Source organism: Apodemus sylvaticus, chromosome 10 (assembly GCF_947179515.1).
Source record: "Apodemus sylvaticus chromosome 10, mApoSyl1.1, whole genome shotgun sequence".
In the NCBI taxonomy this organism is placed as follows: domain Eukaryota; kingdom Metazoa; phylum Chordata; class Mammalia; order Rodentia; family Muridae; genus Apodemus; species Apodemus sylvaticus.
In genome coordinates, this window is record NC_067481.1 from 56,474,273 (window position 1) to 56,492,936 (window position 18,664).

The 18,664-nt window shown below is 44.9% G+C and overlaps 1 protein-coding gene across 2 annotated transcripts in view; it reads right to left on the reverse strand.

Annotated features, from left to right (window-relative positions):
• Stx8 (syntaxin 8) overlaps positions 1-18,664 on the reverse strand; it is a 232,760-nt gene that overhangs the window by 195,788 nt on the left and 18,308 nt on the right. For both annotated transcript variants that reach the window (XM_052195513.1, XM_052195514.1), the window contains exon 4: positions 17,814-17,924. In XM_052195513.1, the coding sequence (XP_052051473.1) occupies positions 17,814-17,924 (111 nt within the window). The remainder of the gene's footprint in view (positions 1-17,813; positions 17,925-18,664) is intronic.

Consider the following 18,664-nt stretch of genomic DNA (forward strand, 5'->3'; position numbering starts at 1 on the left):
GGTTCTCCTCCAGCCCTGGTTCAGCTCTGACACAGTAACCAGCCTCCTCTGAAATCCAAAGGGTAATCCTTCTTTGCCGCCTCTGCAGACTGTGGAGGTAAAATTAGATGGATCTATCTAATCTAATCTACCTACCGAGCTACCTAAATTTTATTTTTATTTTTATTTTTTTTATATTTTGGTTTTTTGGATTTGTTGTTGTTGTTGTTGTTGTTGTTGTTTTTTTTTTTCCGAGACAGGGTTTCTCTGTATAGCCCTGGCTGTCCTGGAGTTCACTCTGTAGACCAGGCTGGCCTCGAACTCAGAAATCTGCCTGCCTCTGCCTCCCAGAGTGCTGGGATTACAGGCGTGAGCCACCACCGCCCGGCCTCCTACCTAAATTTTAATTTCTGAACCTTTATTAATTAAAAAGTTGAACTTGAGAGATGGAGGAGATGGCTCAGTTGGTAACGTACTTGCCACACAAACATGAGGATCTTACTTCATCCAAAACCATAAAACAACAGGGTATTGCAGTGCCTGCCTGGGATCTCTGGGGGAGCGATGGGGGAGGCTCAGGCAGAAGGCTCCCTGGGTTTGCTGGACAGCCATCCTAACAGAACCACTGAGATCCAGGTTCCGTGGGAGATGCTGTCTCAGAATATAAGGTGGACGATGGTTGAGGAAGCCACCAGGTGTCAAAACCACGATCTCCGCATGTGTACACACATACAGGAGAAAAAGCAAAAGTGGAAGTATTCAATGTATTTAAAAAAAGACAATGAGCTAAAATGCAGTGTGCAGAGTGACTCCTTCTTCCTCCTTGTTGTTGATAGACTGGCAACTTTTCTCCTTTTCAATTCCCAAATGACTTTTGCAATTTAAAATTGATACGTGCAGCTGTAGAGATCTTTATTTTCCATGCCCAAAGTCATCCCTGTGCTGTTATAATACCAAGTACTGAAATGCAAAACAGACTTTTTGTTTTCCATCCACAGATTAACAAAACCTACCAAGTTCTGCGACACCCACTGATGGCTAGCAGGTTGGGAAATAAGCCCTCCCACATACTGCTGGCAAGCCATACAACTTTTAAGAAATATATGGCAGCTTTTTAAATTTCCAACACACATATCCTGGGGGCCCTCTGCTACAGAAACAGAGGCCACAGTGCTCACAGAATTTGCCTTAGCCATGTATATAATTAGAAAAAACAAAACAAAACAAAAAAACCAAAACAATCCAACAACATTATAGACAGTGGTTACAAGAATGACTGCAGATTTATAACTGCAAAGTACTCACTGTTGCAAAAAATGTGTTAAACCTATTGATTTGGAGGAATGCCCAAACTTAAATAAATAAAAAAAAGTAAATTACATGTACATAATACAAGTCTGTTTTCAGAAAGATATATTTATAGCAATATACTTGTAAGTATAAATAACTGTAACTATGATTTAGAGAATGCAAACATTACAGTGGTGACTTTAGAAGCATGGTATCCTGGAAAGGAGAGGCCATATATGCTGGCACTGTACATGAACGTAAGTGTGGATCATTATTTTAAATCCAAGCAGAGAGCCAAGCATGGGAATCCTTCTATACTCTCGGGACTGCTGAGGTAGAGGCAGGAGGATCACATGTTCCAGCTCAGTTGGGCTGTACAGTGAGAACCCCACTGAACTCCCCCAAAATAAAAAGGAAAGGAACGTCATTTCCTTTTTATTCCTTTTATCCCTTCCTTCCCTGCAAGGAAGGAGGGAAGGAAAGAGAGAAGAGATGACAGGAAACAAAGACCTATAAAATATTACATGGTACCCCATTAACATGCAAAATTTGAAGTTTGGTATAACAGCAAAAAAAATACATTTTAAAAAGTGGCAACCTATGTGGAAACTATTAAAAAGACACATTGAAAACATCTCTCTTATTTTAAAATCAAGAGCAGAGCAAAAGAACCAGGCCCGACAACACGCATGCGTAATCCAGCAACATCCATGTGTAGCCCCGCGCTTGCGAGGAAGAGGCAGGTGGATGAGGGATTTAAGGTTACCTGTGGTGGTTAAGACCAGCCTGGGCTACTTGAGACTTTGGGGCAAGAGCAAAGACGAACACAGAGAAAGGAAGAAAGGAAAATGAGGGGGTGAGAGGAGGAGGAGCAGGAAAAGAGAGGAGGCCGACAAGGGTGTACGCCAATATTTCCAAGGGGAAAAGCAATGGATGAAAAAGATACCTACACTGTTAAAAAGGAAAGGAGAGCAGAGAGAGAGACAGAGAGACACACAGAGAGAGAAAGACACACACACACACACACACACACACAGAGAGAGAGAGAGAGAGAGAGAGAGAGAGAGAGAGAGAGAGAGAGAGAGAGAGAGCAGACCAGGCTGGGCAGTCTGAAGCCCATGAAGGGAGACGTGAGAGTGACAGGCAGGTTTGCAATGCCCACAGACAGGGGAAAGGCAAAGGAAAGAACTGGACAGCAGTGTGAATCCCTTCTTAGCATGTAGGAAAACGCTCAATTAATTTCCATGTTCTCTCCTTGCTCTCAGGGAAGGAAAGTGTCCATGGTTCAAAACCCAGCCAAGAGAAATTGAGTGTGTTTCCTCTTCTGCTGACCTACATCCCCACCTTGTGGTCTGCTCAGGACACAGCTTTTCTGCTTACATATATACATGTGAGTTAAGAGCATATACGTGAATCTGTGTGTGTGTCTATATTTATGCATATATTTAATTCAAGCAGAACATACAAAACGAAAGGCTACAGCATACAGGTCAAAGATACTGCAGTGAATCCCCTCAGTTAGCTGCTACCAGGACAAAACCAGTAGCATCCAAATCCTTTAAGTACTGAGTGAGCGTGGGGGGAGGGGCAGCGCACTGAACTGCATGTGGATCCCAGCACAGCTCCCAGCAGGCAGTTCTGCCTCCGTCTTGTTCGAGCAGGATCTCTCCCTTCTGCCGTTGCTCAGGGTTCCCCAGGCTCACCGGCCTGCAAGCTTCCAGGAGAAGCTTCCAAGCCCCCATCTCCACATCCCATCCCACCTCCCAAGCCTGGAAGATTACAGACGTGCAACACCACATCTGGCTTTTTGCATGGGTTCCGAGGATCAATCTTAGGTCATGAGGCTTGCGTGGCAAGCGCGTTGACTCCATGAGCAGTCTCTCTGGCCCAGAAGCCCGTCTGTTCTATCCCGCTCACTTCCTCTTCCAAAAGGAACCACTTACTTTCATGATTCATAACACTATAAATTTCACCTTTATAGGAATGGCAGCATACATGTGTAGCTCCTATGTCTGGCTTTTGTCACTCAGCATGTTTGTGCAAGCCATCCACAGTGTGGTGTGCACCTGTAGACTGTTCATCTGTATTTGCTGTGTAATATCAATGTCTGAGTATACCATTAGTCTACAGAGCTCCCTGGGCTGTTTCCAACAGGAACTTTTAAGAACAGCACTGCTATAAACATTCTTTCTGAGTCCGTGGGACAGTTCCATTTGAGTGGATGTGCAGTTTCTAAAGAGATTGTACTTATGCAGTCCCACCAGTAGTATATGAGAATTCCAGCAAATCCTAGGAACATCCGCTTTGCCCGGCAAAGTAGCCGAGCTGCTCTGGTAGGTATGGTGGTGGTATAACATTCTGGTTACAGGGCTTTCCTGGTGACTAGAACCAACACCTTTGCATACCTTTATCACACACGGTCTCCTTTGTGAAGTCCAGGGTTAAATCCTCTGCTGCTGTCTTTCTAATGTCATCTGCCTTCTAGGCTCTTTATTTATGGTTGATATATTTCCCATATTAGATGAACACCAGAAAGATAATGATATCCACTCTAGTTTGTCTTAACTGTTGGTAGTCTTTGGAAGACAGATTTTCACGCAGTCCATTTCTTCATGTATTTCCTTTGTGTTTAGTGACTTGGATGGCTAAGAAATCTCTGTCTATACCACAGCTGTAAAGGCCTTGGGTTTTCTACTAAATGCTCTTGTGACCTTTCATGTTTAGGACCACAGTGTCCCTTTGGATTAATGACAGCAGAGCCTGAGAGACTCCTTTCTTCCCTGTATGGACATCATTTGACCTAATGCTACACACCTGTTATGCCACCTCTGTGACCAGTCGGGTGACAACATGTGTGCGGGAATGGTCCTAAACACCCTAGTTTGTTCTCTGGGTTCATTTGCCTCTCCTTGTGCAACACCACTTGGCAGCCTTAGCCCAGCTGCTGCACCACTGTTGCTTCTCTTCAGTGCTGCTTTGGTACTGCTTGGTTCTTCACACCGTCATATAAACTGTGGTGGAAGCCAGATTATGAAGTAACAACACAAAAGCCAAAATTCATATGGGGACTGTAAGTGGGTTCACTCTGGATCTACAACCCAGGCTAGAAGAAGTTGATATCTTAACCACCCTGGGATCTCTGATCTCTGGGGTTCCTTGGCTTCCTTAAATGAGGTTTCATGGGATTCTGAGGGAAGCTCTCATTAGGTTTATGCCTACATATTTTATAAGTGTGTGTGTGTATGTGTGTGTGTGTTGCCTACACGTGTATCTGTGAACTAAGTGTGAGTCCAGTGCCTAGAGGTCAGAAGAGGGCATCAGACCCTCTTAAACTGGAGTTACAAACAGTTGTGAGCTATCATGTAGGTGCTGAGCATTGAACCTGGTTCCCCTGGAAAAGCAGCCGGCACTCTTAACTTCTGATCCACCTCACCAGCCCCAATTTCACATTATTTTAATAAATTTGCTGCAGGGCTGATAGAGGGTTAATGCAGAGCCTTGTGAGCGATAGGCAGGAACTCTGATGCTAAGCTACACGCCCCACTCAGCTATTTTCAATAATATAATGAAGGCCAACTTCACATTTTTTACTATTGTGTATTTTTGTTGCTGCTGCCTAGCCTGTAAAGCCTTTAGAAAGCCCAGGCTCCTGCTTCTAACCACTTCCCAACAGAGTGCTTTCTTACACACACACACACACACACACACACACACACACACACACACACACACCCGCCCTGCCCCCAGTAATAATAGATACATCAACGACTTGATTGCAACTAGAGTTGCAACAACTAATAGTCCTTCAAAGTTCAAGGTCTTCTGTTTCATTGCTTGATCAAGCATCCAACTAGATAAGGTCTCCTTATAGTTAGCCTTCATTCAGAAGTCAACTCGACCATTAGCGAAAATGCTAATCCAGAGTCCCCACTACCAAGAACCGTCCAGGCAATAACTCGTCTTAGAAGTGCATACACAACCTTGACGCTTCAGACATCTGCTCTGCCAAGTTCAGAGTTAGCTGCAGAATGTTCCAAGAGCAAGTTTAAACTTTGCTTAATACTCTCCAAGTCATACTGCTAACAAAAAAGGATCTCACACACAGTTAAGAGTGCAAAATACATATCTGTGTGAAGAAAGAGAGGTTAAAGACAGGAGCCTGGAGGCATGTGTGTAGCTACACAAATGCAGAATCTCTCCAGAAGGACACACAAATTGTCCAAGATGGCTGCCCCAGGAAGACATGGGAAAGTGCATGTTGGAGCTGAGAGAACCTTTGTTATCACTGATACTTCTTTCCATAGTTGAACTTCCTGTTAACATAGTACTTTAAAATTTTACCATTAATCTATAACATATCTAAAAATAAAAATTATAATGATGTAAATATATAAGCAATAGTATATATTTTAAAATATTCTTCAAAAACAAATACTGTATTAACTTACCATAAGTCACTGCAATTTCCCAAAGTATCAAAATTTTGGCTTAATAATCTCAACCAAGTCAATTAATAAAGATGTGGCTCAGTGGTGAAGAACTTGCTTGGCATACATGAGGACTTGGATTCAAAGGGGGAAACTCTGAGTCCTAAGAAAAACTTTGCCATAAGACATATGCAATTTTCCTCCCCAAGAAAACATGGTCACTCCCTTGATCTCAGTGGCACAGTGCAATTTTTGCAAGGCCCTGAATATGATCCCCAAGACCCAACCCTAAATAAATATACTGTTCACTATGTACTCCGCATGACTAGTATCAGACCACTAGGTAATACAGAACAGCAAAGCAGGTGCACCAGGGGTGGCAGTTAGAGCTTAACTGGCTAAGTGCTTGTCGAGACATACAAAGCCTGGGTTCAATCCCCAGCAGAGCATAAAACGGGCATGGTTGCACACACCTGCCATTCCAGCACTTGGAAGGCAGAGGCAGGAGGATCAGAAGCCCCAAGGCCATTCTCTGGCTATAGAGTGAATAGAAGGCCAGCCTGCTCTACATGATACCTTGTCCTGAAACAAAAGCAAAACAGATGTTCCAATACAAAGGATGTGCCAGATTTCTTAAGCCACTCCCCTTTCCAAATCCTTCTTATGACTGCAATACTGTATCAGTCCGCACACCAAATTAACTGGTTACAGTTCTCCAGTTTCTGAAGACAGAGCCAGAAGCTACTACTTCTCAAAACAGTTTAACATAGAACACACAAGACCATGTCTACAGAAGAAAGTCTGTGTGTATGCGTGAATGTAATTGTAAATGTGCATATGTGTGTATGTGAAGGTGACTGTGCTTGTGCATATGTGTGTGTGTCTGCATGTGTTATACGTGTGTATGCTTCAGTGCATGTACATGTTACATGTGGTAGGGTTCACACATGTAAGTGTATATGAGTGTGTGTGGGAACTGGGTTATATTGCCCAAGTTCCTCATCACCTCCTGAGGAAGAAGTAGGAAGTGCAAACAGCCCAACTTCTTATAAAAACAAAATTGGGGGGTAAAAGCAATGATCTAGCAAATGGATCATTTAGCATAAATAAAATAATCCAAAGGCCAGTGAGCTACCACTTCTCTAGAACAGAAGCTGCAGGAAATAAAAGTCCTTCCTTTGGGCAGTTGGGGATGAACCTCTGGCTCTTCAAGCGCTGTACACCAAGAGAGCTGGGGAAGAAAACTGAGAAGCCCCCGTCTGCTCACTCCCCCCACCTTTCTATTTTCAGAACATCAACTCTGGTCAAGGCTCTGCCCCTGGAGAACATGACTGCCTCCTTTTTCAGTTCAGAACATCTAGCTTGACTAGCTTGTCTCATGGCAATCCAGAGACTTCTTGGTTTCTGGGCTTATTGGGTCATGTGATACAGGCTACTCTAATTCAGTTTTGAGCCAAAGCTAACTGTGAAGTTCCCAGGAAGTGGTTTGTCACTATTAAAAACTGGGCTGGAGAGATGGCTCAGTGGTTATGAGCACTTACTGCTCTTGCAGAGGACCCAAGTTCAGTTCCCAGCATCCACATTAGGCATCTCACAACTCCCTGTGTCTGGCCTCCATCAGCTCCTATACACACATAGTGCACATAAATTCCTGCAAGCACACACACATAAAATAACTAATTTTCTTTAAGTGAAAAACAGGGAAATGAGGTGATGGCTACATGGAAAAGTACTGGTCATGCAGCCTGAGGTTCAGATCCCAGCACCCATGTCAATACCAGACAACATGGGATTCACTTATACTACCAGTACTCAAGAGGCAGAGACAGAGGGATCTGTAGAAGTTGGGTAACCAGACTAACCAAACTGGCAAGCTCTGGGTTTAGTGAGAGATCCTGCCTCCACATGTAGTTAGAAAATGAAGATTATCTGACACCGACCTCTGGCCTACACACCACACAGACACACACACACACACACAAATTGTGAACATGTGAGCACACAGACACACATGCACACACACAAATATGCAAAAATAACTAGAAAATGTAAGAATCAACAGAAAATCTATTAAGAGCAGAATTAAGAAAGTGGCTATAGTGTCAACAGCAGACATCAGGTATCAAAAACCTGTGTGCAAAAAAAGGGGGCGCATAAAACAGCAACGAGATTAAGAAAGAAGGCCCAAGCTTGCCTTTCATCCCAGCACTTGGGAGGCAGAGAGAGGTAATCGCAGACCCTAACCCTAACCCTAACCCTAACCCTAACCCTAACCCAAGTCTGAGGCCAGCTTGGCACACAGAGCAAGTTCCTGGACAGCCATCAGACATCGAAAGTGCTGGCCTGGAGACTGCAGAGCTGGCACACCAGCAGAAAGAACTGACAGACACAGACAAGCTCCAGGGGTGGCCCACAGGAATGTGTCACGTGACAAAGTCAGCATTCCACCTTGACAAGCTATAGTCAGACACAAAAGGACGAAGGCCAAATTGGAGGAGAGAGGGGTTCGCATGCTCGATCAGATATTAACAGTTACAATTGCTTAAAATTACCATTATTACTAATACTGTGTGTGTGTGATGGGTAATCAATCAAAGGACCCTCCGTAGTCAGTTCACTCCTTACACTTTCATGTGGGTTCCAGGAGCAAACTCAAGTTCTCAGGCAAGTGTAGCAAGTACTTTATCGCTGAGCCGTCATCTTGCCAGCCCAGTTGTTTTTGAATACTGAAAGCCACAATCCCGGGCTGGAGAGATGGCTCAGCTGTTAAGAGCACTGACTGCTCTTCTGAAGGTTCTGAGTTCAAATCCTGGCAACCACATGGTGGCTCACAACCATCTGTAATGAGATCTGATGCCCTCTTCTGGTGTCTACAGTGTACTTATATATAATAAATAAATAAATCTTAAAAAAAAAAAAAAGCCACAATCCCAATACTCAGGAGGCAGAGATGGGCAGATCTCTGAGTTCCAGATCAACCTGATCTACAGATCGAGTGCCAGGCCAGCCAGGGCTGCACAGAGAATGCTGTCTGGGGCTGGGGAATGGAGAGCCATGCTTCTTTAGACCTTGGATCACTGCAAGCACATGGAGTAAGTGCAATGCGACTCTACTGAGACAGCATATGACAAATCTCTCCTTGGGGAAGGAAGCTAAGTGCACAGGCAAACAGGTTCAGGAACTGCTCACACAGGTCTGACTGGTTCTGACCCAGTGGGTGATGGTTTCCAAATGCCCAGAATTTCCAATGCATATGCCCTCAGAACTTGCCACCACTTCTGAGATTTTCTGCAGAGAGACATTTTGACACATGAGAAATCATCTACATTTCAGATTATCTGCCCTGTATTTGCAGGAGCTGGAGGGAGACAGTCTCACATATCCCAGACCAGTATTGAACTTTTGGGGTAGAAACTATTGAACTTTCTTATAATAGAAAGAAATACTGAGAACAAGACACAAACAACATATAACTATTAATTAGTTAGATTAATTATGGTATGTGTACATGACAAAATATACTACATACTAAGATCTAATTTATACTAATTTAATATTAATTTAATACTAATAACTTAATACTAAAATATCAACTACAAATCTGAACGGAAAAAATCTCTAAGATATATAATCAAGTATAAATTATGTGTGAAAGATGGTAGACTATAAGAGAATATACTCCTCTTACTCATGTTAAGTATCTTCTTCCTTTCCTATTGCTCTGCCCAGAGTGCAGCAAATAGCTGCTGTATCCATCTGGAAACCATGAGAAGCTTTGGACTGAAGGGAAGGGACCACTCTGAGCAAGGCAGAGGAGGAGAGCATATGGATAATGGACAGCAGGACCAGGCGGCTGAGTTAGCCAGTGATCTAACGTGGGGCCTCCTTCATGGGAATGCATTCTTTAAGCAGATTTGGTAGGATCATCTGCTCCCTGTGGCTGGGAGAGTCCTAATGCATGGTGAACAGAACTCACGCCCTCTATGGGCACCTGAACTCACATGCAAACTTGTGACTGCATTTTCTTATAAACAGCCTAATTTCATTCTTCTTATGGCCTATAGCATTTAGATACATTTTCTACTCATCCATCGCCACCTAGGCTGATTCCAAAACAGCCATGATGCATGGTGCTAGGTTAAAGTCAGGCATGCAAGTATCTAGTGTTTGATGGGTTTGGGTCCTCAGGGTCTATTCCTAAGGAGTGGTACTGCTGGATCATATGCTAGCTCTCTCTCTCTTTTTTTTTTTCTTCTTTGAGGGACTCAAATAATTTCCACAACAGCGGCTGCCAGGAGTTACTCCCACTCTTCCCAGTGTTTGTTGTTGCTTGTTTTCCAGATGGCAGCCATTAGGGTGAGACAGAATCTTAGTAATTTGAGTGGCATCCCTGATGGCTGAGGGTGTAGAGCTCTGGACTCTCTATGACCTTGCTGATCTGTCACACTTTTGAAAAGTGTCAGATCAGTTCATATGGCTTTTTCTTTTCTTTTTTCTTTTTTTAAAATTAGATATTCTTTATTTACATTTCAAATGATTTCCCTTTTCCTGGCTTCCCACTCCCAAAGTCCCATAAGCCATCTCTCCTCCCCCTGTTCCCAAATCAACCCCCTCCCACTTCCCTGTCCTGGTATTCCCCTACACTACTGCATCCAGCCTTTCCAGGACCAAGGGCCTCTCCTCCCTTTGATGTCCAACAAGGCCATCCTCTGCTGCTTATGTATCTGGTTGATGGTTTAGTCCCTGGGAGCTCTGGGAGTACTGGGTGGCTCATATTGTTGTTCCTCCTATGGCGCTGCAAACCCCTTTAGCTTCTTGGGTCCTTTCTCTAGTTCCCCCATTGGGGACCCTGTGCTCAGTTCCATGGCTGGCTGAGAGTGTCCCCTCTGTATTTGTCATGCACTAGCAGAGCCTTCCAGGTGACAGCTCCGGTCAGCAAGTTCTTGTGGGCATCAATAATAGTGTCTGGGTTTTGTAACTGTATATGGGATGGATCACTAGGTGGGGCAGTCTCTGGATGATCTTTCCCTCAGACTCTGCTCCACACTTTGTCTTTGTATCTCCTTCTGTGGGTAGTTTGTTCCTCCTTCTAAGAAGGATCAGAGTATCCATACTTTGTTCTTCCTTCTTCTTGGGCATCATTTGACATGTGAATTTTGTCTTGGGTATTCCAAGCTTCTGGGCTAATACCCACTTATTAGTGAGTGCATACCATGTGTGTTCTTTTGTGATTGGGTTACCTCACTTAGGACGATATTTTCCAGTTCCACCCATTTGCCTAAGAATGAATTTCATGAATTCATTGTTTTTAATAGCTGAGTTCCATTGTATAAATATACTACATTTTCTGTATCCATTCCTCCATTGAGGGACATCTGGGTTCTTTCCAGCTTCTGGCTATTATAAATAGGGCTGCTATGAACATACTGGAGCATGTGTCCTTATTACATGCTGGGGAATCCTCTGGGTATATATGCCCAGGAGTGGTATAACAGGTAGTATCATGCTTAGCTTTCTGAGGAATTGCCAGACTGATTTCCAGAGTGGTTATACCAGTTTGCAATCCCACCAGCAGTGGAGGAGTGTTCCTCTCACTGGCCCTTTCTTAACAGGTCTGTTGGGTCTTTCATATTTACCTGTCTGTCACAAGCCACTAGGCTCTGTGCCATCTGTCTGCTGCACCATCGGTCTCCTTTCCTGTGTGGGAGCCATTTACTGATTTAGGTGCTAGGAACTGAACCCAGGACTTCAGACTCTAATCCACACTCCCAGACACCATCAGCCTCCTATTTTGATGCATTCCCCCTTGTCAAATGGTCTTATCCTCAGAGCTGCTATCCTCTGAGCTGTTATCCTCTGAGCTGTTAGAGTCCTATTTAGAAAGTCCTGTCTATGCCCCTATCTTGAAATGTGTTCTTCTAGATGACTCAGAGTTTGGGGTCTTGCACAGTTTTTTCTCCATTTATAAGCTGATTTTTGTACAGGGTGAAGTCAGACATCTAGTTTCTGTCTGTAAAATGCGGGTATCCAGTTTTCCCAGCACCATTTGTCAAAGAGGTTATCTTTTCTGCAGTGTGGAGAACCAGACAGCTGCAGCCTGATGGCTTTGCTTCTGGATCTTCTATTCTGCTCACTGGCCCAAGTGTTTGGCTCGAGTGGCTCTGTATTCTGCAGTCTGATGTGCTGTCTCTTCTGACTCCTGCCTGGAAAAGCAGCAGGACTACTTACTTACCTATCAAATTACTCAAAAGAGCCAGGGAGGCACAGAGTCCATGCTTCCCCTAGCCCCAGCTCGGGATCATAGGAAGGCTGGAGCCATGTGACCATCTCCAGCCAGTGGGCAGAGGGTAAGTTATTTGCAAGCCAAATCATCTAAAAGGGTATAGCGCTCCACCTCTCTCTAATCAACCCACAGGATGTGTCTTGTGTTACAACATCATGGCCCCTGATGTTGTAACAAGACAACCTGGCCCTCTGAGTTACTGAGAAAGCTTTTGTATAAACACACCTGAGAGACCCAGCTGTTTAGTCCTGAAGTATCCTATCACATCTTGGATTGGCTTTCAATCAACAAAAAGTTGCTGCTGCATTCAAGTGTGCCCAGCTCTAGAATAGGTCTTTTGGGGGTTAGACACAGAGGAAGTAGAGAGGTAGTCCTTCATTCAGGAGAAACTCTTAAAGCACTGTGTAGCCTTTGATCCCTGTCATGATACTTAAGATCTCCATCAAAAGGCAAAAAATACATTTTTTTAAAAAAAGGCAAATGATGAGTGCTGGATCCTGTGACCTCACTAGCCAGTGTCATACTGATACACTCATTCTTCTGCTGAGGTCACTCCACTTCCTGCCATGCTATGGGTCATGCCACTGAATGGTGTTCCAGTTCTCCTACAAAGAGAAAGTGCTCTCAGTGCTGGCTTCAGGCTGCCGCATCCCGAGAGGCAGAGGTGACAATGGGCACACACACTAGGCACCATGCGCTTTATCACAGCATTCTTGCATCCGTATCCACTGTTTATTACGTTGCCAGGGAACTGCAGTGTTCTTAGCTGCCTTTCTTACCTATTGTGGGCTTATTTAAATAAAATAATGCTCCACTGATGTCAGCACATCCTTACAGAAAAGCTAGGGGTTACCATATTTCTAAATATAATTAAATGGATAAATAATCCAGTTTGCATACTGTCTGAGCCAGCTTACGAAGTAGGTGCATATTCCTTAGCAACCGCCTAATAGAAGAGTGCTCTTGTGTAACATCAGTACTCTCAAGCATAAATGAAAGATTCTTTAAGAAACCTATGTACTATTGAGTGCAAATACTTCTTGTAAACCATTAAACTGAAATAAAAGATTTTGTGATTTAAAATGAGGGTATATTTTCCCAAACTGGGCCAGTTTACCCCTTGGGCAACCTAATGGTCCCCACTACCAGGAGATCACCCTATTGATGCCAGACTTAGTGCAGACAACTGATTGGCGTAACATACTCAGTCCAGAACTCCTGAACTCCAGCAGTCCTCCACCCTCAGCCCCCCTGGGTAGCCAGGACTACAGGCATGAGCCATCATGCCCTGTAAGAGAGGTTATATACTTTTCTTTTAAATTTAATTATTTTTACTTGTTCATTTTGAGATGTTATACTTTTAATGTAAGATTTAATGTAATTTTTCTTGTGCATACTTGGGCTGCCCACACAGTGACATAAAATACATACTGTATAGTTACATGTTTTCAGTAGATCAAGAGAAAAGTGTATGTCTAAAATTAAAGTGATTCTATCACAAGAAAATGTGACATTTCATTATCACCTTTTGATTCTAGCAAGCTGTCATTTTGTTAGCATTCCTTTCCTGACATAAAACTACCAATACAAACTCCAAATAACTTTCCCCTCCCATAATCCTCTATGTGGTTAGTGGTGTGAAGTTAAGCTTAGCCAGTTAGCCACCCACGACAACAGTAGAGTTAATCTCAGAAACCGTCACAGCGCAGTGGAGTATGCAGTGATTCTTCTTTCTCTTTACAAAGCTCTAGCTAATTGCGAGGCTCAGCAAAGCTCTGAATGCAAAGGGCAACTGGCTTTCAAGTCAGAAGCTGTGTCATTGCTTATCGTCTTCCAAGGGACACTGTTACATAGAGGCTTCTTTAACAACTGTCCAAATACGTAAATTAGCCAACCATGGCTTATTTGGATGCAGGCTTACTGCTCTTGAACAATGACCGGGAATCTGAGAGGTGAAATGAAGATTCTGTCACATGATGGCTACACATTCAATTATGGGGCCAGCACATTAATGTCTGCTCAAAGGAAGTGTTAATCCAAACTGACGTTGGCCAAGATGCTTCTCTCCCTAATAAGCTCCATCTGAAAGGAGAGGAGAGTGGAGGAAAGGCACAGGAGGCTTCTGGGAATGAGGGTCATGGGCTTCACAAAGCAAGAAGGAGCAAGAAATGTCAGCCTCAGTGCCCCTTCGCTCACTCGGTACCCTTAAGGTTTGTGCATCAGCAATGGTGCCATCTCCCTGCCTCGTCAGAGCAAGGCAACCAACCTGGGAATCCATGCTCATGAGCCTGCCGCTGGGCACCCCGGGAGTTTCCTAATGCCATTTTGGAGTAGCTTCTCTCTAGTATGCATCTCTTTACCTGCTGGACTTTCTTAAACTGTCTATGGGACTTGCACACACAGATGTACTCCTGTTAGGGTGGGCACGATGGAGCTAACCAACCCCAGCCCCACAAGAAACTGAGGAATTCACCTTTGAATAATCCACTTCTTTATGTTTCCATGGTGATGGACTCTTATTTGGCCCACTGATTTCTTAGCCAAGCCAGGGGTCATGTTCTGGGAAATGGGCCCCCTCTCCTCCGCCATCACCTCTCCTTGACAGTGCTTATGTACTTTTTAAACACAACTTCTCTGAAAGCTTACCGAAGGAAAATCTGTGTGTGTACTTGGGTGTGCAGCCATTGCCTTTGGCTTTCTATCTTGGGGAATTTCAGCTAAGTTCGGCCAGTGATCTTACATGTTGCAACATGCAGAATTCAGGTTATCATTACTTCAGTTTATTCTTGGTCTGGTTTCTCTGTCCCCAAGTCACCTCAAGCATTTACCAACAAATTAGTATGTATAGATGTTTTGGGTCTGGGTGGATCAACCTTAACACACAGGACCAGTGGGAGGCAGCCCTAGTGACAGGAATGAGAAGGTCCTCAGGCCTCTGACCAAAGCCAAGACTGCCTTTGCTCTGAACCTGCCAAGTTTCCTAAAATTCTCCCATCCGGTCATTTGCTTTGGTTTAAATCCTAGGATCTGAGGAAGCTTTGATTAAAATATACACAGAAGATAAGCTACTACTCAACGTTGATCCTCTAGCTAGACCCAACAGAAGACTGGCTAGTGATGAATAAGGCAGCAGGCAGCACACTGGGCCCTGGAAGGGGACAGCTGGGACGGTGGGTAGTACTGGGGGCAGCACCTGGAAAAGACTGGCCAAGGAGGCAAGGTCACTTGAGAAGTAGAGCGTGTAACAGTTGTGACAGAAGGTCCTCACACCTGGCAGCAGCATGAGCTTCCCCTAACCCAGTGGAGACACAGCACTCCAGAGATGACATCTTTAAAGACATTTATTCACTGTTTGCCAAGCTCATAAAGGCAATCACCTCATCTAGTTCTAACAATATCAAAAAATGGGCAAAGCATGGCCCAGTTTTAAAATCAGTGAACTACACCCTAGATGGCTGAGAGACTAGTAAGCTGCCTGGTCCAGCTCTTTCTATTCTGTAGAAGTTACAATGTGTTATCTAGGGCCTAGAGAGACAGCTTAGTGGTTGGGATCCTATGCTGCTCTTAAAGAGGACCCATTTGGTTCCTAGCATCCATATTTGGTGACTTAACACTACCACTAACTTCAAGTCCAAGTGCCTCTGATTCCTCTGGCTTCCAAAGACACCTGTACTCATGTGCATATATCTACACACTCATATTCATGTACATGTATACACACACACACACACACACACACACACAGTAGAAAATAAATGTTTTTAAAAAAACATTTTACATCCAAAACTCATCCTTCCCAACATGCTGCCTACTCTCCTGCATCCTCCTGAGAGGTGAGGCTTTGGAGAGCGGCTGGGCTGGCAGTGTCTGGTGTCTAGAAAGCAAACAGAATGATGTGGCGCAGAGGCTCTAGCCTGCCGCCTGCTGGAGCTTCCCCACCTCCTGCCGTGCAGATCCCGGCGAACGAGCGCACGGACAGGCGCTTGTGCTTTCCCCTTTTCCGTCCTCTGCCTCTGGGGTGGCTCCGATGCAAAGCGCCACAGTTATGAACAAATTAGGCAAAGCCGGCACTCAGGAGGGCAGAGGTAGAAGGACCTCTGTGAGTTCAAGTCTAGCCTGGTCTATACAGAGTTCCAGATGTCCTAGAACTACACAGGGACACAGAGATGTCCTGAGGGACTGTAAAAGCAGGGATAGAAGACAGGTAAGATGGAGCGAAAATGACCAAACCCAAACCACAAAGGTTCTCACTCGTCACGTGGCCCCTTGGCATTACTGAATGACACTTAGTAAGGAGCAATTACTACAGACTGGTGCACAAAGCCTCTGACCAAATGGTAAGCTCACTACCCCATGACCACATCCACTGTCACGTGGGGGATTTAAGCCTTTCTTTGTCCTCTGACCATTCTCTCGCCCCTTGGCTGCCATTTTCCCATGAAACACATTTCCCACCAACTGCCTTTTTTAAAGCTGTTGTCATTATCTTCTCTTCCTCCTCTTCCTCCTCCTCCTCTTCCTCCTCCCGTCTCAATCCTTCCCCTCCTCCTCCCCCTCCCTTCTTCTCCTTCCTCTGAGACAGTGTCTCACTGTGGCCCAGGCTGGCCTATATATCTTAGCAATCTTTGGTCTCACAAGTGCCAGGGTTAGCAGAGTGAGCAGCTACATCTGACCTATTCTTTTCTTCTCTTCCCTACAGTAAAGAGGCCTTTACCTTCTTACAGGAAGGCATCATTTCTTCTCACCTTGAATTCCTCTGCTCACCTGCCTTGGCTCTCCAATCTGGATCAGCATCCTCTTGCTTCAACCCCTCATATCTATGGGCCTGAATACTGCCAGAAGAGCCCTCAGGGGTCCCGGTAAGTTGGCCCCACAAGCTTCTGCCTGCATTTTAAAACCTTGCCCAAGACACGGCTCCTTGTTCACTAACCCCAGCCTTCATCCTTCACTAAACCGACTTAACTTCACCTAGCTTTGTGTATTTTGTAAATTCTCCCTGACATCTTGACTGAACTGTGCCAGAGAACCGTGGAGCCAACAGGAATGAACTGCTGCTGCTTCCCTCCAGCTCGTCCTAGGACAGCAGTTTGCAAGCCCGTTTATGACAACCACCTGAGGCCACCTGCCCCAACTTGGAGAGAATGTTTGAGGCGGGGCCTGGCAGTGGCCCTTGGGAAACTACAAAATCCCTAAGTGGAACTAAGGAGAAGGCTGATTCCCCTGAGCTCCAAGATGGATACATCCATCACTTGGTGCTAGAGTGCTAAGGAGGAGAGCAGAGCAGTTTCTCTTCTTTCTTCTGTGAGATTCCCAACTGTGAAGTGAAGTTCCAGAAACAGGGAGAGACAAATGTAACAATGTATCCTTCATTTGCCACAGCGATGGAGGTTAGCTCTATGCAGTGCCCATCACAGGCTGGCAAGGAACCTGGAGAAGCAAGCAGCCAGGAAAGGCCCTCTCTCTGTGACTTTGCCCTCACACCAGGTCTAGTCTCACCAGGACACCATTTTTAGGAAGCCAACTTCCGGGGTTTACCAGGCAGAAAACTCAAAGAAGGAAAAAAAAATTCTGGCTGTATTTTCCATAAGTATGCCCCACCTAGCATGAGCGTAATCGGATCACACCAGGCGTACTAAATCTGGGAAGTTAATGAAAACTAAGCTCAGTAGGAAAATACGGTCAGATGCTATAAACAAGTAGACATTATACAGAATAGAAACTATCACTCAGTGCTAGAGCGCTGGAGAGTAGTGTCTCTTCTGAACTCGCTTCCTCCTGTAACAGCACTGTAAGTCCTTGGGGCCGGGGCGTCCCTGAAAATGAAAGCATCGTACCTGATCAGATCCGGCTCTGCACCCTCGTTCTTAAACGATGCCAGGAGCAATCTCTCTCGGGTGACAAGGTCATCCAGCAGGTTCTGTCTTCGATCCCCCTCCAGCTGCGTTCTGTGGTCAGTTGTTAAGGTCCAACAGTGGGCGGCTGAGCTCGCTTCCCTGAGAGTCTATTAAACTCAAATCACCTGCAGCCAATACAGGCTCCACCCACCGCTACCCAGAATCCTTCAGGTAAATGACCAAGATGTAGCGCTGCAGATGCAGACACTGACAGAGATCTCTATTTGAGCTAACACTAAAGAGAATACCAGGTAAAAGCTGGGTTTGTCTGTTTATTTCTTTTGCCAGTGAACAGTCTACAAGGGCAAGCTGGAGCCTTAGGCTTAAACTACAGGTGTTAGCTTTCTGGGGTGTCTGCATACTCCTCAATACCCTAAGATGGGGGCGGGATGATTCTTAGAGTGCAAAAACAAACTCAAAAGCCTGCAAAGCCTAAGGTTTGGAAAGGGGAGGTGTCTCCAGTGCACGGAATAGCTCAGAAGCTTCGTGAAGGTTTTGTTTGTGCAACAATGTGCTATAAAAGATGTTTCTGTCAGCTCGGTAGTTAAAGTACTATGGGATCTTTGTGGGAAACTACAAACAAGCTGTAGTTGACGTGTTATTCTGGTAAATGTGGCTGACTGGGATCCTAAAGGCAGAGCTTCACCTGTCGAGACAGATGCTTCTGTACTGTTGGTGTGTGTGTGTGTGTGTGTGTGTGTGTGTGTGTGAGAGAGAGAGAGAGAGAGAGAGAGAGAGAGGGGGAGGAGGGGAGAAGGAGAGAAAGAGGGGAGGGGTTCATGTCACAGTGT